The 27258-nt window shown below is 42.8% G+C and overlaps 2 protein-coding genes across 6 annotated transcripts in view; one reads left to right on the forward strand and one right to left on the reverse strand.

Moving 5' to 3' along the window:
• LOC143342924 (uncharacterized) overlaps positions 1-27258 on the reverse strand; it is a 432164-nt gene that overhangs the window by 328994 nt on the left and 75912 nt on the right. For all 5 annotated transcript variants that reach the window (XM_076767255.1, XM_076767256.1, XM_076767254.1 and 2 more), the window contains exon 3: positions 12292-12489. In XM_076767255.1, the coding sequence (XP_076623370.1) occupies positions 12292-12489 (198 nt within the window). The remainder of the gene's footprint in view (positions 1-12291; positions 12490-27258) is intronic.
• The window catches only part of LOC143342928 (uncharacterized), a 454297-nt gene that overhangs the window by 90198 nt on the left and 336841 nt on the right, over positions 1-27258 (forward strand). The window lies entirely within an intron of this gene.

Consider the following 27258-nt stretch of genomic DNA (forward strand, 5'->3'; position numbering starts at 1 on the left):
CAAAGCCACGGCGAGGCTCCTTCGGCGCTGTTAATAAGACTACGCTACGTTTAAGAAACAGGAATGCGCGTTTTGAGCCGCGGCTGGATCGCGAGACACGTTTTAAAGAGACGCGTGAGAGCCGGTAGGCACTTCTTACGCCCACGATCGAGCTTCGAGCACCGATGGCCAGCGTTGTCGAACTCGGTCGTATCGCACAGGACGATGCAAAGATGGTTACAAGAAATTTATAAACGTTTATCACTCATTTTTACTCCTATTCGACGATGGGAATCATTGGTAACATTTTTCTATTTTATTGTGACACGATGGAATTAACAGACCCTCTTCTTACGATCATATTTATCACGATATTATCAACTATTCCTGTTAAATATAAAAATAAAAAAGAAATAGGTTACATTTTTCTATTTTATTGTGGCACAATGGAATTAATAGACCCTCTTCTTACGATCATATTTATCACGATATTATCAACTATTCCTATTAAATATTAAAACAAAAGAGAAATAGCTATATAGTATAGTAAAATAAATAAATCTTTCATCTTGAGTGACATTAAAAAATTTAAATAATTGTATAGTACAGTGCATATAATGATCACGACTTTTCAGCCATTTTCGACAACTTGAGTGAAACTGTTTGAAAAAAATTGTAACGTCTGAGAAGTGAGGCACATGGCTGAATGATTGTTTGCATGGGTACATCACGTGTCCTCTTATCACCAACAACATTCGCAACTTGTATAGTTGTTATCAACGCTTTGGAGAAAAGCTACTCTTTCTTCACACTCTACAGCTCAACAAGTGTAATAAGATCCTTGATGTAGCGGTCCGAGTATGGAGAAGCGAGTGGCGGAGGATAAGCCTCGGTGATTAGACTATCGTCCAGGCCTGTAGCTTAGCTGGAGGTTGTCATCCGATACTGATTAAAAGAAATAAGACTGTGGAACGATGACAAGAACCGACACTGAACTGAATCCAGGGATCTTACTTAACCCTTAAGTGGACTCTCGATCTCAACTGAATTATTTTACGTTGACTTTTACCAAACTCGTAAGTGAAAATCAACTTTCCCTTAAAGCATTTAAGAAACAATGAACTAATGGAGGATTACATAAATTTTCAAATAATTATACATTATACAATATTAGTTTAAACTTGTGGAGGGCCCCAATAATCCATTTAAGGGTTAACTTGAGCCACGTACAGTCGTACAGGTACTTGAAATCGATGGTCTTTTCGAAAAGAATTACGTAACACAAACGCTAAGAAATTTTAATAAACACGATTTTTCAACCGTATTTATCTCTAACCAGATACATATTTTTTTTTTGACCGGTAGTTCCACGTGTCCTCGATCTTACGATCGATCTTGAGGATCAATTCGCGAACCAGAAACAAGTTACACGACTATCGCGGCGTTAACGACGACTGGCAATAAGGAAGAGCCTGCAGGTCTGCTCGCACGTGAGAGGATGCTCCCCCACCGCGAAAGCCGGTAGCTTTTCATCGAGAGAAAAAGATTAGACAACGGAAAACGTACTCGTTACCAGAGCAGGAATCTGGACCAACGAATGATTGCTTTCTCGAGCTGGCCACCGCTGGCTACCGTTTGATCTGAGAATTTACGAAGACCACTTTCTCCATTTCTCGACGTTATCCTGCGGAACTATGGTGTCGAAGCACTTGGGAAAAGCTCTACATCTTCACTGACGATGCCGACACGCGCAAACCGTTCAACAAGTTGCATTGTTTGGTATTTCCACAGATCTCTAATTCTCTCGACCAATAGACGTTATTATTTAAAATAGTTTTAAATTTCAGATTAACTTTTGAGGACATTTCGACTTCAAATTTGAGGTTAATTTTTGAAAATGGTACCATCCGATGCGCAGACTAAATTGCAAACGAATCTTTGGCTCAGAAAAAGGTTATCAAGCTTTTTCTTTTGCTCAAGAACTTCGTCCTTTATAATCCTTCATCAAGAACTTTAAAAAATAGCGAATAATCTTCTGCGCATCTACCTTGCGCACGAGCGGCGCGCAAGTAACGATCGTTTCTCCGCTGGCGGCGTTAGTGTTCCCGAACCCCGCGACAACATCAACGATCGTCGGTTTAGATAAGAAAAATTCTTAATTATTATGTTAGAAACCTCCAATATATAAATAGAGAGAACCTATTACCAGTTTAGTACGATATTTAGAGTTTGATCTACGGAAATTTCACTCGTTAGGCGTCGTTGTTCAAGAAATATCAATATACCTTGTAATTCTACTGCAATCTAGTTTCATTAATAATCATTACAATGAAGTTTACCCATCGTATATCTCATTTAAATGTTTCTGAATCAAGTTCTTTCCTAACCCGACACTTTTCCACGCCTGATGTAACGGAAGTTAATAATCGCGGGTCTCTAAACGCGACCAGAAACTTGGACAGGCTGAACTGGCGAAGCAAAAGGATGGTCACCCAGGTGAAAGGCTGAGGAAACCGAGCTCCAATTAAACTGTATCTCCTTTAAGAGGACCGCTGTTACAGATACCTTGCGTGCTGGTTGTTTAAGGCAGAGCGCAGCTCTCCCCCGCGTCTACGTAGAACGACTACCACAACGGGCACAGGCGAACAAGCTTATGAAGTAGCGCCAGTTTTTGCGCTGTCCCCAACGTTATGGGACTAATTTATTAACTACCTGGACGAGCATCACGGAACCGTTCCGTCGGGCAGTCGCGGCCTTCGTGGCGCAAGAAACGCGCGCAATCTTCCTTCCAATCTTCGTGAAATGCAAGCGGTTTGACTCCCTAGGTTTCTTCGCGCCACTTTCTTGCGGGCCGAGGCCAGCACCCTCGACAGGTTTCAAGGTTGTGCTCGCTTCCGCGCGCTAAATCGGTCGTTATGTCGCATCTGACGTCGAGTACTATGTTACCACTGAGAACCAATCGAGCAACGACGCTCCGAGCACAACGCGAACGGCTCCAAACGACACTGGGACTGCAGATTCTGCGACTCTGTTCGCAGAAATTATACAACGCGTAAGAAGAAAGCACACTCATCCGTAACGAGGCAAACTTTGCTACATTTTTCTTCTACGGAACCAGAACATCGAGAACCGATGATTACCGAGAACTCTAACAAGCACGAATGTTTCGCAAAAATAACAGGACAAGTCAAACTCTGGTTGTACGGGACCAGTTTACCATGAATCACACGTTGGAAGCGACTTCTGCTTTCACACCACACCAGCTCGTCTTTTTCTCTCGAGTAACAGAGAACGCGTACTGGCAGAAAATACATTCTGTAATCGAGACGCACGGTGGGGGATAATCGATGGCCTTGAGCGGTCAATTGATACCGATTCGATGGTGGCCGCGGTCGTGAACGAGCTTCCCACGCCGCGTTTCCGCGCCGTTTTCCTCGACTCGCGACGCGGAAACGTCAACTCGATGGACGATGAGGTCGACGACGTAATTTTCCGATAAATCGTTAGGGGGAGGGGGGGAGAGAAACGTCCACCTGACGGAGTGAATCATAAAGGCGAAGAAGACGGAAACAAACGGCGCGTCTCGAGCGTCTTCCGCGCTGCCTTTGGTCGCCAGCGGTTACGATGACAAGCAGCGGCGGCGTATATCTTATCTCGATCTACCATCGACGTGAACGCGTGCGTAGTTAAGCGTTTCACGTTGGCGGGACTGTCTCCGACGCGCGTTACCAGTCCCGCCAACCTGCTATTAGAAATTGGTCTCAGTTTTTGCGCGGCGGATCCAGCGCCCAGGGGGTACCAAACGGACGCGCGATCCGCTTCGTTGTCTCCGCTTACGTAAATAAAACAAAATTTCGCCCGGCAACGAACACGCACCGTTTCCTTACTTTCCTTATTCATTATGTAAAGCGGCACGTTCGGAAAATAACACTTGCTTCATTTATCTTGGCCCTCCCTCCTCCGTGCGGATACAGGAAGAGAGAAAGGCTCCTCGCGAGCCGAGATTGAATCTTCCGCGAACAATGAGCCGCTGTGATACGCGTAAGCGATGCTGCGCCAGATAGCCAGGCACTCTGCTTAGGAAAGAAACCACGAAAAATAGTGGACGAGGGCAGAAAAGTCCGAGCTTTCTTGCGTACGCTGTCCTCCACCCTTATATCAACCATTACTAAACTCAGAACCCTCGAATGCTTGGTGAGTATTGACTAGCAAATAGAAGGGAAAGAGATAAACCATGATATTGCACTGCATTAAATTTTACGTTCCGAACACCGTCGGTTATAAAACCATAATTAGGAAAAACGAGTGTTTGAACTTTCGAAAATGAGCGTGTACTTTCATTCGTACGAAAGCCTCTCTCAATGTTATTAACTACGAAATGATGGTAAACCGGCAAGTTGGGGCTGAGCAGACGGATGCAAATACACTGGTTGCTGGTTATTAAATTTTTCCGCGTGGACGATAGCTTGTCGGAAATAATGTCTTCGAATAATTTGAACATTGCGTTTTGAATATTGATGGGTTTCTAAGATGGAACGAAAGATTTATTGCCACCTTTAACTATAGAGGAGATTAAACATATTACTCGAAGTATCCAGGAGTGGCAGTTTATGGCGTTGCCTGTCGAAGTACGGGACACTTGTAGGTACCGGGTTCGCGGCGATCGAGCGTGATTTTAAACCGCGAACTTTCTTCCAAATTTACGATTAGCCGCTGAAACTAACGAGGTTGAAAGTAATACTTCTAGAATCTATTAATAAATTGCGTTTTCTGAGGCCCAACTTGCAATTGTTAATTAGAAAGAAGTCTAAATACGACTGCTATAATCGAAATCTGGCTATTGGCGTCTTAGGCGGTCCGCCATCTTGGTACCAGGTGCGCGACAGAAACTGCGCAGGAGAAACGGAACGAAAATGGCGCCACAGTCGTTATTAGGTTGGATTTTCAAATATTTGGCGGAAAATTTATACATTTGGAAGATTATAAACATTAAAAATGAAAAGTTTCATTTCAAAACGCTTCCTTTTTGTATTCTACAATCTTAAGAACACAATTACTAGAAAAAAAAAGTGTAACATCGTTTACAAAAGCGTTTAGGAACGCTTCCTGATAAAAACCAAGGTTTACCACTTCAAAGTAAACAGTTATCGCGTGTAAAAATGGTCCCAGAGTCTGTTTGGCGAGGGTTAATGGACTCGGAACACTTTCCATGGTTCTTGAGTGCGTTTCGAGCACCTCGCTATATTTCCTCCGTCAAGTGTCCGTTGTACTATTTAATCAGGGACTCTGCGGAGCTCAAAACAATCCTCCTAACTGCACGCAAGCGGACAACAGACGGTAGCTGCTTCGAAAGCCGGGATGCCTCGTCTCATTGTCCCTCGCATGGAGGTCGATCCTCGTTTGGTAGCTGGCAGGCCATTCAACAAGTAGGTAGGTAGGTAATGCAACCAACCGGGTACGTAACCGATTGGTCGCGGGTTAAGTAGCTGGTAGCCGCACGCGGATACTGTCTTCTCGATACCGATATATCATGCAGCGACGACCGGCTGGGTTTCCTAGCGTGTCGTCGGTCTCATGACTGCGCTCGCGTGAGTCAAAGTCTCATCCAAAAGTGTTCGATTCTTTTTTCAAATTCACTTTTGGAACCAATTTTCATAAAAAGATTCTTTATTCAGGTAAACTACTGCACGTCTGTGAGAAGATGGCTATTGAGGACCCTTTTAACGCTTCTAAACTTGTGTATAATATTATAATAAAAGGTCTCCCTCTCAAATGTAACAACCCTTTTGTTCGAAAATCTTTAGAACATATCTTCGACTCTCTACGCGAGGCAAACCCCTGTACGTCTGCAAGAAGATGGCTATTGAGGACACTTTTGACGCTTCTATAGTCCCACAATCTTATTTATGTAAACTCATGTACAATTCCCCCCTCATAACAACACGTTTGTTGGAAAATCTCCCTTCACTCTACAATTCATACTCTCCATGCATGTCAAACGTTTGGCGCAAACTAGTTCTCCCGTTCCTCAAAATGGCCGCTGCGCTCGATCGCGTCTAATCGTACTTCAGAAAATCGTAGTTTTCAACCTGGATCTAGAAGCCGGATCCATCGTTTTCCGGGACGATCGAGTGTACCGATCTGCCCAGGCAATTGTCGGATTCCCAATATTCCGTGGCTGCCGCCCACGCTTTCGTCGCAAAAGTCGGTCATTCCAGCTGTTGACCAACCGCCGCGTATCCACGGTTATTGGAATATCGAGACGATCAGCCTTAATTTAATCAGTCGCAAATTATAGGAGCACGATGAAAGGCTCGCGATCGAGATGATCGCGAAACCGATCGGATAGGGACGCGTGTGGGCCGGCGTTTCCCGTTTCTGCTCCCGGCGCGGAACCCGCGCTGGTCAGATTAAAGAAGAAGATCGCCGGATAGCGACGGGCAGAAATATATATCAGTGGTTTACACGGGCCTCGGAGAACCTGGACTCGCAGTATCGAGTCGAAACCCGCAGCCTTCAATCATTGTCAATCAGTTCGGACGAGGCACCGTTACCGGTGTCTTCGATGGTCATGCTCTCGCCGTCCCGTACTATCTGGGTACACCTACTACTATTCTTTGGCGGCATACCAACCTCACCACGCAGTCCCGTTTTCCACCAGCCTTGTCCACCTATACACACCCTCCCGGGATACGTGGACGGGCTGTCGTGGTCCTGACCACCTGGCAGCCTCTCCATCAGACCCCCTTCCCCGACCATCGTTGATCCCCTGTCCTGGCACTACTCGAGATCCGCGTCTAAATCTGACGGGGTCTTTTGTACCGTCGCGAAACACTGCCCACGGATGGTTTCAAAATTAATTTTAATACGTGAGTGGGGGTTTTTGGAAGCTTGGGACGAATTAGAACTCTTTGAGGATATCAAACTTGAATCTCTCATCTTTGTTGTTTAAATTGGACTCTATGTGTGAAAGGCTCGACTATTGAATAGGCAATTGTTTAGGAGAGTTTACGTACTTTATGTTCATGGTGATTCTATAAACTTGGGACGAGTTATAATTCTTTTCTGAGCGGAAGTACCACACATTGTACAGGACAAAGTTGAATCCTCTATTTTTGTTTTTCAAATTGGATTCTATGTGTGATAGGCTCGACTACTGAATAGGCAATTTTTCTCAGAAATTCTAGAAATTTGGGGCAAGATGAAACTCTATTCTGAATGAAGGTACCAAACATTATGGAGGGCAAACTTGAATTCTCCATCTTTATTTTTCAAATTGGATTCTACAATACATATGAAAAGCTTGACTACTAAATATGCAATGTTTTAGGAAATTTTATGAGTTTTATGTTCATGATGATTCTAGAAATTTGACTTGAAACTTTCGAACCCCTTAAACATTTATTAGAAAAAGTTTCGAAGCTACCCTCAAAAAATTCTTGAAAATTATACTAATAGATTGAATCAGTCCAACATATACTTGCAGCGAGTTTTACTAATAATAAGAAAATTGATACATCTATCATGGTACTGAAGTACAATAAAAGTGGACGTAATTTTATATCAAAAAAATGTTTCTTTCTTTTAACAATCTGTATTCGGAGTCTTTTAATTTTCCAACGATCGAATCTAAAATCCGTATACGTAGCGAATAAAATTTACCCAACTCGGGTCGCAAAGGGTCAATACATCCCGTAAACATAAATTATTTATCCGTTCCCTAAATGGATCCCGCGCAATCCACCGCGCCTTTCCTCAGATTTACTGCCGCGTCCAGGTGAAAATACCAGAACAGATCGGCGCGCGGTTAACGTCGCAAAATTGCAGAAGGACATTTGTCACGACGTTCCTCGTTCAATTTCCAGATAGAGTCCTGAACTCGTTCCGTAAATCCACGGCCGCCCCGTATACGGGGCGACGGTCATTACTTGTCGAGAAATTATTACTATTACGGCACAGGCATAGGCGCCCGTAACCTTGTTATCGGTTTATGTTGATACCAGCGATTACGGATTCGTCGTAAAGCAAACTCATGGGTGTAAACATTGGCCCTTGCTCGTAACGGAGGACCGGAAAATCACGAATCACGAGTCCCGCCGGCCGCGTCTTTAATTGGATTCAACCTGGGTGAAACGAGCTCTATCGAATTACGTGTCCGGTTGGTAATTCACTCCCGGACGCACATTCGACAACCTTTCCTTCGAGTCGTATTTAAGAACCGAAGATATCGATCGAATGGCAAATTGCACCGATTTACACCGATTGTCGATCCCTTCGGAATACCCACGAAAGAGACGACCCACAGAGAAGATCGAAGATGTTTACGCAATATTTATAACGACTTTGAAAAATTTCATACCTGTCCGAAGCTCCGTGTTTTGACCCTGTGTCACCTTGTCGCGCCTCCTTAAGAAATTCCACGCGCGATTCCGTATTTAGAAGTACCCGGGTCTAGTAATAACTCACGTAACCGCAACACGGGCTCGCGTGTTCCGCGTAAACCAGTCTTACGAAGTTCGTTTCGTCTCTTCCCTCTCGTTGACCTCTCCCTACCGTGGATTCTATTAACAACGGTTCCGGTGACGCGAACAAAGTGGCATTCCCGAAGAAGGAGATCCCGAAACGTCCCCAAAGAGCCGGCGACAGCGGACAAATTTCCTGATCGACAGTACCGGATCTCATCTCGTAGCTACGGCGTTCGTCGACTGACAAAGCCCTGGTCTTCGCCTATATTAGGTAGAACGCGCCGGTTCTGGCTGCCTACTTTCAGAAATTCTGCGCTAACGAGCGAGGAGCCGGGAACAGACGCCGCTCCGCTTTCCACCGGTGGACATCGCTGCCCCATATCTGCCAAATTGTCGTGCGGCCATGCGCATCGTTTTCTTTATTTGCTTTTCTTGCAATTTATCGGACGGACCCGGCGCACCGTGACCCGTAAATTCTATTGTAAGAGAACTCCGCTCGCCCGTGCCCGCTTTGGAAATCGACGACTAAACCAGACCCGCTCGGCCGCGTGAAAATCGCCTATATTACGATTAGGAATTATGGTAGCGAGCTCGTCGGGCTAGACCTCGTTTACGATTGTTAATGAGACGCAATAAAATCCTAAACGTTAGAACCCGTCGACGTTTGTGGAGAATCGGGTCGACAGACTCGGAGAATGGAAGTGTTATGAGCCTCGGTAGAGTTAACATTTTGGTTCTTTTTGTGAATTTTTTGTGACGATACTGCAAGCCTGATTGAAATGAATTTTTTTCTATGAATAAAATATATAATGAGGTTTTAGAAACTATTTTTTATATTTGAGTTGGATGCAGGAAAACGAAATGGGGAGTTGATAGATTCGAAGAATGGAGGAGTTATGAGTTTTAATAGAGTTAACATTTTGGATCTCTTCGTGAATTTTTTGTGACGATACTGCAAGCCTGATTGAAATGAATTTTTTTTGTGTGAATAGAATATATAATGAGGGTTTGGAAAATATTTTTTACGTTTGTATCGAACGCTGTGAAACGAAATGGCGTTATTTTGATTCACGATGGTTTGTTGATGTCAATAATTTTGCATACATCAATGATGAAGGATTAAACATTTTCTTTTTGTGGAAATTAAAGCATGTACGGGAAAATAAGCTCCTTTTGCCAGTATTTGAGTTATCAATGAACAAGAAATAAATTTGAATAGGATTCATGAATCTCTAAAATCAAAATTTTGCAATCAACGTGTCAACGAGTAACAAATATGGAAATTTTGTCCTCGATTCGAAATAGCTTTCAAGGGTTAATTCGCAAGACATACCGAATGGCGATTCGTCGTTAACGGCGGAGAATCCAATTAAACTGGCAAGAATACACAAGGAGACGCGGGACAGACAACGCCTAGGACAGAACTGTGGAGAAGAAGCAACCCTTTCCCCTATGATTGTCGCTAATAACCCCTGTAGTTGCGGGTAACCGGTCTGTCTCCAATCCCCCGAGGCCCCAGGCGACGAGGGCTGCCAACGCGTCGGAGCACGTGCCTTCTCGAGGGTTAATTTATTTAAGTCGAGGACTCCGCCAGTCGCACTAGGTGTCTCGAGAGGGCGTTCGTAGAAGCACCGAGCCAAACGACATCTCGAATCCATCGCGGCGTTCGTCGATTCGTAAACGTTAATTAAAACTACCCCCGAAAAGGGTCAGTCCGGGGCTCGAGTAACCTAATCTATGGAGGCGACGTATAAACGATTTGGAGGGGAGACACAGAGGATGCTTTCAATGACCAACCCTTTGGCTTCCGGAAACCGATGCACCGCATACGCGGAAGAGGACAGCAAAATCTTTTATACAAATATTTGTCCTTTTATGTAGAATAAGAATTTGTGAATAAAAACTCCATTTGAAAAAACAAGGTTACCCTTTGAATAGCTTTTCATTAGCCATTTGAAAAAAACAAATAATGTGTGAAAGAAATAACTATTGGAAACGAATTTTGTTTCAAGTCGATGCTGTGGTTAATTCCGTAGAGAACAATTATTTACGAAAAAATGGCATAGTAATTATGTACATACTCTATATACAAATTTAAATTCATTTTCAATTAAATAAACTATTTATGATTCAGTTTTATCGCACACCAATCGTACGATCAATAAGAATTATTGAAACTTCATTGGGTGCATAGGGTCAAAGTAAATGTGAAAATAAACATAGAAGACAGCAAAAATTATAGTAGCTGGTATAGTCATTGGATAGAGGATGAAATGTCCTTTAAAATGAGCGTTTGTGAGAGTCGATAGCTTTACTAGTTCCGGAGATATGAGGATTTTAATTTCAAGTCGATGCGGTGGCTAGTTTCAAAGATATGAGCATCCGAAGTTTGTTTACGTTTTTGTTGCGCTCGCGCGAGTTCATTCATCCCCCGCGCGCGTAGATAGCAGACAGTGCGTAGTAAATTCTTGGAAGTACTACTACTTCCTAGTCACGTGACTGTCTCGACTCCCGCACGACAAGGAGGTACGACGCGACGCGTCAGACGGAGACAGAGATAGTCAATTTAAGAAAAATACCCTTTTACATAACTTACGATATCTCGAAAACGGAAAGTCGGATCGACAAAAACCAAAAATCATTTCAAAGGGGAAGCTTTACCGCCGCTAACAATGGCTCAATAATGGAGATAATGCTAATAATTTCGTAACTGCACGTAATTAAAGTTTTAGTATTTTTAATGCGTGTTAATAGCCTTTTCTAACCCGGGGAAGCGAGAGACAGCGAAATTTTAAAAATTACCGTTTACATAACTTACGATATCTCGAAAACGGAAAATCGGATCGACAAAAACCAAAAACCACTTTAAAGGGGAGGCCTTGCTGCTTCTAACAATGGCTCAATAATTAATAAAACACTAGTGGTTACGGAACTGCACGCGTCTAAACTTTTAATATTTTTAATACGCATTCATAGCCTGTTCTAAGGCGGAGAGCGAGTGAACAGCGGAAATTGAAAAATTATCCCTTTACATAAATTATGATATCTCGAAAACGGAAAGTCGGATCGACAAAAACCAAAAACCATTTTAAAGGGGAAGCTTTACCGCTTCCAACAGTCGCTCAATTTTGCAGAAAACATGAGTGGCTTTGGAATTGTACGCATCTAAAGTTTTATAATTTTTATGATGATGGCCGATCGTGGTAAACAAAACAGACTACATACTTTTCTCAGAAAACAAATAATAATAAAAGTGAATATTGTAAAATTCATTCTACGTATACCTGTTATACGAAAAGTCGTGAAGGTGAATGGCGCTAAACTAATATTGTTCAGATATTCTAAACAAAATTTTAAAAACAGTCATTTGACCAGTCGTGTTAGATTTACTGTCAATAGATTTTGCAACGAAGGTCCCATCGAAAGTTCAAAAACGTTTCGATGATCGTAATAAGAAAATAGCTGATTGCTCAGCGTTGGACGACCTGATCTTGAGGAGCAACGAACCGGGCGTAGAAAAGCTCCGAGAAAGGTTTCCCCGATCGTGATCCGCAGCTTTCATCGGCGATAAAATCGGTCACGCGTTATATAAATAGAAGCCCGTGTCATCGGCTACCACGGGCAATAACTCGGATTTCGCAACCGATCCGCGAACTGGATCCACGGTTGTCCGGCCCATACTTGGACGCGAGCACGCGACTGATTACTTTAATCGCTTCGTGGAACAATCCGTCCGTCGAACGACATTCTCTCCTCTCTTTCACCTTTTCTACCCGGCGGGACGATCCGCCGGGGACCAGTTTCGCGTGAAACGAATAAACTCGAGACGACCGTAAGGTGGACTCACCGTTTCGGAGGCGACGGACTTCACTTCCGCGAGCAGGGACGCGGCCGGTGAGAGATAAGTCTTGAGGAAGTTCTCCAAGTTGCCGTGATAAGCGCAGACCAGGATGTCCCGGGCCTGCCTTATCAGCAGATTGATAACGCCGTCGCCGTAAATCGGCCCGAGCAAGCTCCGGACCAGCGAGGCGACGTCTCCCCGACCCTAAAACAGAAGAGTCCTTTCATCAGCCACGAAAATATTGCGACGAAATCTCAGACGAGTCGCGTCTCCGGGCACCACTGTACAGATAAATGGCAGATTGTCTTGAGGAAACTGGGCCAACGGGGTTGATTTATAATATTAGAGCAAACGAGAGCAATCTTACATTTTGCAATCGCAACTATCAAGTTCAAAACCGTAGAAATTATTCAATTATTATTACGATTGTTAAGTGTGGATTGGTTCGTTTAAATAGTGTGCATTATTTTGGGGAGATTTGAAAGGTTATTTAATGGATGGATTCTTAAATAGACAGTACGCTTAACCCATTTGCATCTTCGCTCTAAATGGGAAGCTTGCTTTATAAATCAGAGATGCTCAAGTGAAAGCATTATTCAGTTATTCAAACCAAAAATTGCACATAATTCAAAATAGAATAGAGTCATGACAAATAGTTACATGACGTTAGAACTTAATATTTACTTTTGAACACAGCTTAAAATAAACTTAAAGTAGATATTAAAATTTGTTAATTAGTACGATAAATTTTGAAAACAGTTTCTCTTCTAATTGATATTGATTTACATACAGTGCATTTAGATGTCCTTGTTTCCTCAACTTCCGTTTATTCCTGTAAGAAACATCGATATAGAACGTGCTATTTCGAGCCTCGAACCGGTACATTTGGGCGATAGATTAAACGTTAATGCGCGACAACGGTTAAAATATTTGCATTGTCCAGATTTAGCTTGATACCTCGCGGCATTCCTGAATTACGTAACACTTGGGGTTTCCGCATTCCCAGAAGCGTCTAACGCTCGCGGCCACGGTTCCGGAAACGGGAAGCGCTCGAAGCAAAGGGGACAAGCGAAGTAACGGTTCCAACTTCTTCCATATTGTTATGGAATCATGGCCTACGCCGAGAGAATCTGTTATCGACGCCGATCTCCCCCAACGGTGAGAACAAACAAGGGGGAATAAATTGAATTTTATGGCAGCGACCGCGAGGACTTCCAATGAACTACGGGAACACGTTTTTAGGGAAGAGCATTAATTCCGGAGGCATCGTCGTTTATATTCCATCCGCTCGTGTCTATCCTTCCAAATGTCTGGAAAAATACCGGAATGCTCGCCAGCGAACGTTAGATCATCTCTTATTCACCGTCTTCGATTCTACTCGAGGTACCTCAAAACCACCCGATTTATTACTTATTTTCTCAGTGTATGGATCAACGATGACAAAATTCTTTAATTTAACTACATTCTCGATGCTTGAAATAATTAAAAATTATATACAATTTACGATATTACAGGACTCATATAGTTTGAAAATTTTTACTGTCTATCTATTTTAGATTTATTTTAATCACTGCCTTATAGGGGGTAGTTTTATAGTATTCAATTAGAAAAATTTCTTATCAACACTGATAAAATTATACACAAAATAATAGTATCTAACAGCTCTATACATCCATTGCAAATTAATCAGAATCTACATACATTATAAAATTCCAAAAACCTTCACTATGAGTATCATTGAAGAATTTTATATTACCAATCCCCCATATTGCAAAAATTATAATAAGTTTAAGTTAAATCGTATGGAAGGGGAGGTTTTCAAAGGGATCGAAGACAGCTGTCCTACATCCTCTTCGCTCGGAGCTCTTCAGGGTGTCCTTCGGCTTCCAGCGCGTCGAGGAATCGGCATTTTTGCATGGTCGGCTATCGAGAGGCAACGGAATGCAAACTTCGGCGGCCACTCGAGACCGTAAACTAGATACTTTCGTGCAAAATCAGCTCGTTGTTCGCGGAACGCCATCGTAGCGTCAGCGTGGCCTATCTGGGCGGATCGCTTACCCGCCCGGGATTCGAATACCAAAGCGGACAAGTGGCATGCGTCGTCCCCGGCGGCGATGTGGGTGCATTATATCGGGTCGCATCGTTGCAACGGACCACATAAACATCGGAGTTTAAGCGAGGGAACCGTGCAGGGGAACGCCGGCGATGTAACCATTATACATGTGCTCGATCGCCCACGTGTTTCCGCCCTCATCCACGCCGTGGGTCGCGATCCTACTCGTCCACGAGCCACTCTTATCGCAGGAAACGCCGCCGAAATTTCACCGCGATTAGGAATCTCCTCCGGAGTCCAGATATTGTAATAACTATTTATTAACTCCATTGGAGTATACAATGAAGTACGGAAAAATAAATCAGTGAGAATTATCACAATTATCATGGCCCAAAGCATCAGATACAAACTGATAAAATCATGTTGTTCTTCACAACTGAGGCGAGTGTATAATGCAAATTGATCTAGTTCCTCACATTAGGGTTGTATTATAATTGCAAGTATATTTATGGAAAGAATCAAGAAAGTGCAAGTTCTTGGTGTCAAATTTTATAATCACAAAGCTACCCATCATTAAGCCTCGTATATTAAAATTAACACATTTCTATATACACGAGGTATTCGAAGTAAAGCAAATCCATTCTTTTTCGTAGCCATCCCTTGCACGAACAAATTTAAACAAAATTAAATAGTATAAGTTTGAGAATTAGAATTAAATGGCACGTCGAGGGGTTGAACTGTGAAATACTGTAAACATTGCCCAGCTTGAATAGACGCGTTTTCGATTTGTAACGTCCCGTTTACACCGGTTCGAGTAACCGTTGCACAACTAGCATAAATCAGCCATTGTCTCGCGTCGGTAGCTCGGTCAGTATCAATCATTTTCACCGTTCGAGTGGAGAACGTCCAGAGGGTTGCGTCGATCGGAATAATAGGGGCTCGTCAGTCCCAATATTTAGCCGGTGGGAATTTATGGGAAAAGGGTAAGGTGCATAAAAAGCTCATTAGGGGGTAAGCGCCCATGTCGGGGATACCAGGGGGATGAAAATGGACACGGAACCGGGTCCACGCATAAATTAACCGCGGTTCACGTGCCGGCGGTTTTAATCGTCCACCTTATGGGCACACGTTGTTTATTAATGCGTTCGCTCGCATGAACAGGCGGACCCTGATTTATCGTCATGTATTTATGGTTCGGTGTGCTAATGTGGAGTGATTTATTCCGCGGAAACGGGATACAGGACAGACAGTCCAGGCGTCTTTCCTGGAGCTGCGAAACAGGCCGCAGGAGTGTGATCCGCTAACGTGTACCTAAATGTATCAATGTTTCGATTCGCAGTGGCAGCTGCATGCTGCACCGCCATTGAAAAAGATTTTCATCGACGCTAGGAAGTCTCTATTCCTTCTAACTTTCGCGCGAGACCACCTAATCCCTGTCATCTGGATTTCCTGAATCATTGTGCTAAAAAATGTAACGAAGAGATTTCTTTGAACGTTGGTCTTTTTGAGGTAGAAGTAAACATCATCAATTTGACACACAATATTAGTATTTGAGAACTCTAGAACACTTTTTATAATAGAGATAGCTGCTGAATTATTTCGTATTTTATAATATTGCATTGTGTTATCGTATCCACCCATATTTGTACGTGAATTCCCATTTGTAGAAATATTTTCGAATATAGAATCTCTCGAAACACTGTGTCATCCATGCTCAACGAGTCCTCAATAAATCTTGCCCTATCCTGTCCATTTTCTTCTTCCCATACCTTCTAAAAAAATGCCCAAAAGAACGCTCAAAATTCGAAGCTCAGAAACTGACGTCTGCCTCGACCAACCTTCGACCAGTGTTTCCAAAATAAATATGAAAAATCCCAACTTTTAATTTGTGTAAATTATTATTGAAACGTCTATGAACAAAAATACCACCCCCACGATTTAATTAACTATTTACGCGTATCAAACACGAAATTTTGCTGGATCAATTCGTGTACGAACAAAGCGTAAACGATCGGGGGCGCAGGGACGAGACCCTTCGATCGGGTCCGTTCAAATCCCTGCAGCGAATGCGTTCATTAAACTGGTCGCTGCAGTCGAACGGGGGATGGGAAGGAAAAAATAAGCCGAAACTGTCGGCGCTACAAAGCCGGGTCTCGAGCATAGAAAGAACGCGAGGAGAATTGGGACGTCAGCGCGCAACGATCCTGCCTTTTGCATGCGCCGTGTGCGCTGACAGCAAAGCGTTCCGCCCGCGGAATTGAAATTGAGCAAAGAGTGCCATAGGGTGGGCCTTGATTAGCCTCTTTGTTTAACCGGTCGCTTTGTTTAATCGCGTCCCCGTTATGCGCGCCGCGGTACCCTTCACGCCCACCAATTTGCATCTCGTCGGCGAGAATTTCGGCTCGCTCGAGTTCCGAGTCTTCGCAAACCGAGGACTGGTCTGTTTTCACGCTGAGATTTCGAAGGAGGAGGCTCGAGGAAATGCTCAGCCAACCGTGACGTGGAAATTATCGGCCTTTTGAAAGAGAATTATAAAGTTATTGTCGACTCGACCGCGTTCAAGTCTCTAATAATTTCTTTTCTTTTATTAAGAAGCTTTTAAATTTAATTTGCAGCATATTGTGTCGTAAATAATTCTGTCGTGAAAGCTAGTATAATGGCATGTGTGTTTTATATATTTTGCAGTTATTAGTTCGATGATATAGTATTATAGAGTATTGATTTGAGAGTTAGGAAGTGGCGACAGTTCCCGCGCTCGCCAGCAGAGGTTCACGCACTCTCGCAAGTGCTCGATCGACTGAATGTTAGAGTCGGATATTAAATAACTAAGGACACAATAGCAAACGTTGAACTTTGAGACGGTGGTCTGAAAAGAGACCTGACAGAACTTTCTTCTTAGTTCGATTACATGGAAAATCGGTGAGCGAACGAGTAACCTAACCTCCATTTTGCAACGGGGCTGTCGAGTATCGTCGTCGGTGGCGATCCATTGATGTCAGAAGACACGCTTCATCGATGTAAAACGTTCCTCCCGACGATATCTCACTCGCGAACGTTCGATTAGTACCGGCATGTCGCAACCGTCTAATGCAAAACCCGGTAGATTTGTCTTCGCGTAACGCGATCGTTCGAAAACCCGAGTCCATGGGAATCTATGGCGATCATAATGGAAACAATGAGACGCGACGGCGAGGGAAGGAGAGCGAGGAGAGAGCGATCAGAGGGAGAGACAAACGGCCTGCGATGCAGACAGAGAAGCATTTTTTGCGCGACCGGGAATAATACAGATCGTGAAAACATTTGTTACACGATCTCCCTAACCAATCAGCCAGACGTCCGGGCCCGTTCTCCGCGATGCGTGTCTGCGCAATAGAATATAATTTAATACATTTATATAACTGACGGGTTATCACTCTCCGTGGCGTGTCTGACACCTTCTTACGTGGCCTCTATTCACGGGCTTGTGGCAAATTTGCGCCCGTCACTTACGCTTTCGTGGCCGATTCGACTCGCTATAGTTCACGAAAATGGCTGCCAACTCTGTCACGCCCTTTCGTTGCCCACGGGAAATCCTTCGAATCGCGAGGACAGACTTCTATAATTTCCGAACACCGATGCACACGGTTAGGATAAAAGACTGGTTCCTTGGGATTAAGGGTGGTAGGAAACTTGGACTTGGATTCAAGGGTACAAAGGATGCGAAGAATGCTATCAGAAGAAGAAGAAATTTGAAATCTGCCTTAGTGGACTCCTGGGTCCACTTGGACCCACAGATACAATTTCTTTCAGAGTAGCGAAATTCTAATTTTGTAATACTAATAATAATACTGAAATTCACTCGGAAACCTTGCACTGGAGTACGAAATGATAAGACTCGAGTCAAAATGAAGTTGGCCATTCGAGGGTGAAAAGAGGAACAAAGTTGGTAGGATACCCTATCGAGAGTCTAGGAACGGGGGGTCGGGGGATAAGGCTTCATTGCGATAGAGGGAATCGTGGACGTTATCTAAGATCATTGTTTCGCGGAACTTCGTTAAAGCGGGCGTGCCCTAACGGCACTCATTGTGAAGTACGAACAACTTCTGTTTCGCGGCCGATCTACACTACTTTCGCCGATATTTTCTCGTTGCGCTCGTCTCGTTAGCCGCGGCGGCGAGCGTTGCGTTCACGGTGACGTCGGCGTCGCGGTAATTATCGAAAAATCCCCGGTAGAAGGATCGGCGTCGTTAATTAAATCGCCGCACGGACCGAGAAAAGCCGTCGGAAGCGAGCCAGCGGACCGGTTGCACAATACACCAGAAGCGCTCGCGATATCCATCAATGCTGCGTTGTTTAGGTGCACGATAATGCAACGGACCACCGAGTCGCGAGTCAAAGGAGAGAGTTTCTCGAGCGCGACGGAGCGAGCACCGCGGGGAGAAAAGAGGAGACAGCATGGAAACGCGCATTAATCAATCTCCGCACGTGGAAACCCCTGGTTACCTGATGAAGTGCCTCGCGCTTGCGGACTCCCGATAAACTTTGTAAATCGTTGCCAGACCGTGCTTCGACGCACGACACGTGAAACTTTGTGCGTCGTTAGGCGATTCACTTTTTCCTTTCCCTCCTACACCGAACCGAAACTTCGTCAAGAAGTTAAAACCTTGGACGTTCGTCCTAAAATTAATCGAATCCCTGGACAAACACTGATAAAATCAAGTTAAATTTTTGAAATCTTTAGTAGCGCGGTCGAAACTTTACGCGCTCACCAGCAGAGAATGGCGAGAATTTTTTTATCGAAAGTGCGTAGGATTTCGAGGGTGTATCTATTCACCAAAAATGATTGTAATTGACCCCCGCAATCGAAAATAATTTTTCCAGAATGATTTGAAACTTTTTGAAATTTCAGGGGAATCGGAATGTTAAGATCAGACATTGTATTTTCGGTGAAATGCGTAGAAAAAAAAAAATGCGTAGAATTTCGGCGGTATATCTATTGACCAAAGATAATTGTATTCGACCCCTGCGACCGAAAATAATTTTTCCAGAACAATTTGAAACTTTTTTACTGACGAGTCCCACTACCAGGCCCAGAACGAAATTGACTCAGACAGCGAAGTTAAGAATCATCAGAGTAAAAGAAACAACCGTAGATACGGGTTAAAGATCCCATCTTTCCTTCTAAAATGGCTGCAGAAGTGATTTTATTGTAGGTCAAACTCGAAGTGAAACTCCCAGTGTTGCAAAGTTTGTAGCCTGAGGATAGGTATCACAAAAGCGCAAACTACAAAGCGGACCCCGGGAATTCCACGTCTGACAACTATTGGGAGTTGGCAAATCGTTCGATCAAATTCAGTCTCGTGGATCCGGAATCCGAACCCCAATTCTCTTTGACGGCTCTTTGCGATCGATCATGTCCTGGACAATCCACGCATACCATCTGCCCAAAGCTAATATTTCGCGTGCCTGTCGCTCTGGGTCAGTATTCGGAGCAACAGGTCGTGACAGAATTTCGGGGAAAGGCGAAAGTGAGCTCGTCGAACTCGTCTGCGATAGCAAACGCACGTACACCTCCGAGAGAAAGGACCACCGACGGCTCACCAGGTACCTCCTCTAGGTGGTACCTTCGAGTACGCAAACATATATCTTCGATGGAGTAGCCTCGATAAAGGTGGTCTAGAAAGCATGACAGCCGAGATGTTTTCGAATGCTCCGGAGTCAAGTGCACTTTGACTTCCGTTAGCCTCACGAGAAGTGATCCTCGACCTTATCTCTACTGACCGAGCAACAGCTTTTTATTATTATAATATTATACAGTCTACCATCGAGGCAAGCTTACGGAAATTTGAGATATTTTTCAAACCTTATGGAGACAAATATTTGTCAAAATCTCACATTGTGTAAACTGGCTTAAATTAGGACCCTGAGCAAGAATTTACAAGCACAACTCTATGTTATGAGAAGCAAATTATCTATGGCTGTCTCAATTATTATTATAATAAGTAAAATACAATTTTTACTGCTGGTTCAATTTCAAAACTTGATGTCTCGGATAAATAAAATTCATTCTACCTATTTATCGATTTATTTTTTTTCGTTGCATTACTTTCGCGGCTGAGCCATTGTCGGAGACGAAGAGCCACACTTGACAATTCAATATGAAGAAGTCAATAAAATATATTTAGATAATATCATTCCTGTGATCTCATAACACTCTTAGCGATTTATATTTTGTATTATTATGTGTGGATTATTTTTTAATATGTGACGAGTTACGTTTTATTTTAAAAATCTTTTGTTATCGAAACGTCACTAAAATGCAACGTGCGTCGTTCGATCCCGCGCGAACGGAGCGGCGCAATCGCAATCGCGCAACGACGACTCAATCTAACCGCGGTGCATTCCAAGGATTTGTTTCCACTCAGATTACAACGGCAGATATCGGCGACAACCAGCCGATATTTCATGTTAGAAACGGCCACCAATGGGCGCCGTTAATTCCGCCAGGTTCCGCGCGCTGTCACACGCGACGAGTACGCGCGCGTGCGCATGCGCGAAAAATGGGCCCGCGACATCGTGAGGGACGCGTCACGGGACTCTGTCGCGAGACAAATGACTCCGAGCGGCGCGCCGTTTCGTGAAAGTTTAAAGGGACCAAAGGTCGCATATTTCATAATATTTATTCGCGCGGATGTTTACGCTAGGGGACCTCGTTAATAATCCTAGATAGCCGTACGAGGGCTGGAAAAATGGAGGGACATTAGAAATGTTGCGTGACTCGGACGGACAGGGCCGTTTTCGGTCCCGGAGAAAGGTCAGTGCCACGAGAGACTTTGCTAGCGAACGGATTTTTCAACGAGATCGGTATTAACTAGATTCGTCATACTCGGTTGACTGCTTTCTCGCGCGATTTAACAATGCGACTGTGAAAGACCGAGCCGCGCTATTAACCCTTTCGTCGCTGCGAGTGTCGGCCGAAAAACGCCCATGCAGTTCGAATGGCGCCAGTTTCTGCAATGATATCTCATTGTTTAGTTGCCTCAGATGTATACGAGACTATGATTTTATTGCCAAACAACGATGGTAACGATTGCAACTTTTCTTGTGATCCTTGATCCTACTGAAAGTTCTGAACTAAATTTTTTTATTTCTAGTTATTTACAGTCTTCCAGATGGCAATAGGTAAGTCAGTCATTAAAATATAACACGTAACACATAATAGAACAGTCAAAATGACCCATTCGTAATTTCTAATACAACATCTAAAAAATTTATTCGACTGAATTTTCTATAAGAGAATGAATATTATTTCCATTGCATTATATATTTTTTCACGTATCTATCATTTTAATTTCTTTAATGCAAATAAATACACTATAATTGAAGACTACTTTAGTAAACTATACATCATTTCAACGCAGAAATAAAATCATAATGCATTAAATTTGCTATTAACGGCGTCAGAGTTTAGTCGGCAAACATCGATCGGTATCCGACATTAGAAAGGACGAATATCACAAGTTCAGCTAATTCGCAATTCGCAATTACGCTGAAACTCGTTCATTCAATACTTGGATCGAAGATCTCTCGTACGTGCCCTAACACAACCTCCTAGCGTGTTGCAAAGTATCGTTTCACGTCAGTTGCATCAGTCAGAAACCGAGACCGACATAATTTCATAAGACGAATTAATAAATCCCGGCAAAAAGAATCGGCCATATACCTATTATTACACCTTTGGCAGCCGATGTATCAATCTCGGACCTGTCCAGATTTAATTGCGACCGAGCAATTAATTCGTTCCGCTTCGTGGAAGTGCTCGAAACTGCGTCGTAACTTCGGGGTTCGCGAACCCAAGGAAATAAAAAAAAAAAAAAACACCCTTGATCCCGCGAACCAAAGCTATTACAAACCCCGACCACGTGACTTGGATTGCGTTCGCTAACAAATGGCACCTAACAGCGCGAGCAAACGATCTCAGCTTCGCATCGTTGACTCCGACACCTCGAACACTGGTCATGTGTCGATTTGACGTTGACGGAACGGACCACGAGCTAAGCGTTTCATTCTAATTACAGTAAAACCTCCATTATTCCCGCTAATAGAGACACACGACTCGAGAAAATTCTCCGGATGACGGAACGCTTATTATTATCGCATTAATCATTTCGCGGTTTCAGGCCAAATAACAAACGCGGGCTTTGACTTTTAACATCTCGATACTTTTGTTATTTTTATTTTTTTTTTATACCCAGAGGGTTCTCAAATCACCTCTATTTTTATAATAAGAATAGTCGATGTGTAATAACTAAATAAAATACGATTCTTATGTTATAAGAAGTGCTCAAAATTATTGATGTGGGTATTCTAAAAATATCGAGACACTGGGCCAATAAATTTCATTTCTCTTCTACCAAGTTATGAACTTTATCCTCATCGAGACTCTGTATTAGGAAACAGAAGACTTTGGATAACTGAGACCACTCTATTCTTTTAGTAAAAACATTCCACGCGAAATAAATAAATAAAATATAATTCTCATGTTATAAGAAGTGCTTAAAATTATTGGTATTCTAAAAATATCCAGACACTGTGCCAATAAATTTCATTTCTCTTCTACCAAGTTATGAACTTTATCCTCATCGAGACTCTGAGGAAACAGAAGACTTTGGATGACCGAGACCATGGTCGATTCAAGTTTCACTGTATTCTGAGTATTATTAAGGAATATTGGGGCACGTGAGGCAAGATGGAAGATGACGGAAGGTTTTCTCGTCCGCGGTGATGGATGAAAAATGGTTCCTCGGGGGTCTGGGTAGAAGAAAAGCGCCGACAAATGGCGTCATGCACGGCTGGAATGCCGGGTGGTGTTATCGGTGGTGGTATCAAGAATCCGCGCCAGAGCTAGAACGTAGCGACTTTCGCGCGAGCAAAGAATCGGTGTCTGCGCGGGTCGCGGCGACGGGTCATGGTTGCGGCACCCTGTATATAGGACGGTGACGTCACCTACGAGCGGGTTACCTACGAGAGCAGAGTGTATAAAATACATCCGGTGGGTGTGTCGCTCCCATACCCTTTGTGACTCCGACTGGCGCTAGGAGCGACGAGGCCGCTGTTACAAACGCCGCTGTTTAACCGCGACGCAAACGACCGACCACGAAAGGGAAGGTGATCGTGTCGGGGCCCGATCAGCTCCCATTTTGTCAGCTCGGAGCCTTAACCGATTAGCTACCATGGTCCCCATTTGGGGACCACTTACGCTCGATTCCGCCACAGTTTCTCATGTTGTCGTTTGTCACACATTCTGAGACCAGACTTTAGACTTTACTGGCAACTAAGTGGCAACGAAGCCCCTGTGTAATAAATTTGCTAACGATACTTCGTTTCCATAGAATACCGGCGGTTACCATTTTGGGACGTTTTTATTCGTACGATTAACAGGGCTTTCCAAGTAATTTGCGAGACTGTTTTGTAGTAAAATGAGTGATTTATAAGTTAGAAAATTATAGGTTGGACCTGTCTTTGGCGATATTTTCTTGAGAAACTCTTTCCTACAGTGTTTTTTTAACCATCTCATGGATTTGAGTCATTCTGTCTTCTTTATAATTTATAGCTGAGCGTTTTCAAATTTAAATACCATTGAATAACTGTCCAATGACCCATGTTGTGTGTCAAGAATTTGAAGAATTTAAAAAGTATATTCAAAAGTCAACACATGAAATTACTATCTCTTGCTCGAACTTGAATGGCTCCAGTTTATTTCGATAAGGTTAAATCAAAGATGTCAAGGAATACATTTATATAGTATATAACTTAATGCATTGACTAACTGTTCTATAACCCACATGTATGTCAAGACGGTTCTGCAAGAATTTAAAAAATTTAAAAAGTATATTCAAAAGTCAGCACATGAAATTACTATCTCTTGCTCGAACTTGAATAGCTCCAGTTTGTTTCGATAAGTTTACTTTAAAAATGCCAGGGAATGCATTTAAGTAATATAGAATCGACAGCGTTGGAAATGATGGAGCGTTGAAGTGGAAAGTTATGATCCGAAATCGATGCACGGAAGCAACAAACGGGAAGCCACTAATCAAAAATAAAGGAGGTGCTCCGAGTTCCGTAATTGCACGCTTAATTTGCGTTACACGCTAAATTGCGTGACGCTCGCGAACGAAACAACCGATCTCAAATTACGTTTTAGACTGGAACTTCCGGACCTGTGCGGTTTCAACGATGGAAACACACTGAATGTACTGTTCGATCTTTCCCTGTAGAATTCGCATTTCTTTGAAATTCAAATTCGCTTTAAAACTATGAAGTATCTATGACTTATATTTCTCATATATCATTAGAAATCTGTATTACATTAGAAAATCTCGGTGAAATCGGAGATGGAGAGTTGAAATTGTTTCCTTATTACTTATTACGCATAATTAAATATCGGTCTATTACCCCTGTTAAATAATAGTGTAATTTTCAAGAGGTGATTCGTGTTATTACGACGACGTCAGAGAATACAATTGAAACTCTTGAAACGGGAACAAAAGACCATCGTCGCGCTTGAAATTAGCGTTCGTTGCAATTACGATGGAATTAAACTCAACTTGAGGCACTCCAACGCATTAAGGCGTGTATTTTTGCATTAAACTCGCCATGGACGCGATCGAGACCAATCGAATTAATCGAACGTCGGTTAGTGCGTACGCTGAAACAAATAGGGGAAAGTCCAATAACGTCGAACGCAGAACGGGTAATAATGGAAACGCGACAGATCATACAAGACACCTATTTACCGGCTGATATCGTTCAGCTCTCTCCACTGAGTCGAAAAATCGAGTTGCACGGTGCTCGAGCAGGCTGACAACCGCGCCATAGAAAACACACCGCGAGAGGAAGGAAAAGCGGCTCGTAATGACTGTAATTCCAACAACGCGTTTCACGATATCAACGACATTGCCAATTATGCTCTTAAAATCGGTCCCAAAACGGTCGATATGCAATTTCTGTGCACGAACGCAGATTCGATCACTTTCGTTCATTAAACAGACGTTAATATTTTAAAAAAGTCCGACGATGATGATACAGCGACTGGGATTATGATAAATATTTAGTCGACAAGTTTCTAAATTTTGTAGACTTCAAATGGAAACTTTAAACTGTGTTTAAAGCTTTGACTGATGTGTCACCCACGTATGAGTGTCAGGACTGTTCACCATGAAACTGAAAAAACTAATTTTTCGGTCGAGGCGTTAAAAGAAATAAATTTGAACAGATAAATACTATGACAAATTTTAAGTTACGTAATTTACCTCTCGTAATTACCTCTGTTTAATTTTCTTATTTATTTACAATCTGCCTAATGAGTAGCTCCTCCAGTATTATGTAGAAGTTTGCCCAAAAATTCGTACGAATTAAGAGTGTAATAATATTTTCAGTAGAAAGTGACTGTCCAAGTCTGGCAAAGTCCAAAGACCAAAGTCCCAGAGGCTGGTTACGTTTCAGTTTTCTAAACCCGTAGGAAAACATTTTCAACGGTTCGATATTCCTCTAGGAACTGCAAGTCACCGATGAAAGATTGAACAAATCGAGTAACAACAGGTTTCCTTCGCCATTATCGCGTAAAGGCATCGTGTAATGTCGTTCCTTACACGAGCGCGCGATTTTCGACCAAACCCGAAGTGTAACGTTACATAAACCCGTGTACCGCAATTTTCCTCGAGTTAACGACACTTCTAAAGTCTACGGACGGAGATTTCCGTTGCATAACCGCAATCGGTGCTTGTAAGTTTCCAGCTAATCGGTATGATTTGCGGGACGACGTAACTCAAGAAAACCGGAGCGTTATTGTCTCATTCGGGAACAAAGTGACCGAGGGAAGTGCTCGCGTGTACCTCGTTTGTCAGAATTAAAGTACTTCCACGACTTCCTTACGGGCAATCGTTATAACCGATGGCAATTAACTTTGGACCGTGCACGCAACGTGAATTTAATTGCACCGGACGATCATTTATAAGAGTATCGGTCGCCATTTTGGATTCAGCCTGTCGCGATCGATGTCTGAAAATTGTTTATTTTCAGTATTACTTCCTATTTCGTTTGTTATATTTGAAGATCGAAATTGAAACTGACGCTGGGTTGCAAATAAAGATGAGAAATACAAATTAGTACGCTTGTCTGATATAATATATGATTTTGAAAAAGTTTAATAGATAGGATTTTTAAAATGTTTATATGTTAGATTATCTCTAGTATTTTCTATGATATTGCAAACTTACAGACTTTCTTGATCGATTATGCAATATTATAAAATAAAAAAATATTTGATACCTACGTTTGTATGATTATGAAACTAACCTTAGCTAATAGGTTGAAGAAATACCACTTTAAGAAATAGTAGACCGAGATTCTTCTAATGTATCAAAAGACGATTACGACGTAGATCAAGTATTTCTTTATATTTTTTACTGGTAACGATCTTACTTCGCAAGTTTACAGTCGTAAATATTGCATCAAAGTTCATTCAATAGAAAATCATATTAGAGCAGCAATAGCAACGATAGATCACTTTCGGTACTGTATCTTCAAATTTCCCAAATGTACACTATATAAAAGTGTAAAAATTCTATCAATATAGAAACAATCACCATACAAATATATTCCAACCAGAAATATAATTTTCTCCGAAAATGGAACGTGAAACTACCATTCTAGGGTCAAGAATCATCACAGGAGAAAAATGGCTGGAACAAAGTCGAACACAGTCCATATATTCGCTCGAACGTTTTTTACTGTTCGCGTGTTTCCACTCCACCGGTGAAGTAGGCCCGACACGTTGCGATACACCCTGTTTATTATCGCCCCAATCATCGCGGTCGACTCCTTCCCTAAATCATTCCCTTCCTCGTCGATAATCCGGCAAGAAACTACTCCCGTCAGAA

This window comes from Colletes latitarsis, chromosome 6 (assembly GCF_051014445.1).
Source record: "Colletes latitarsis isolate SP2378_abdomen chromosome 6, iyColLati1, whole genome shotgun sequence".
NCBI lineage: Eukaryota > Metazoa > Arthropoda > Insecta > Hymenoptera > Colletidae > Colletes > Colletes latitarsis.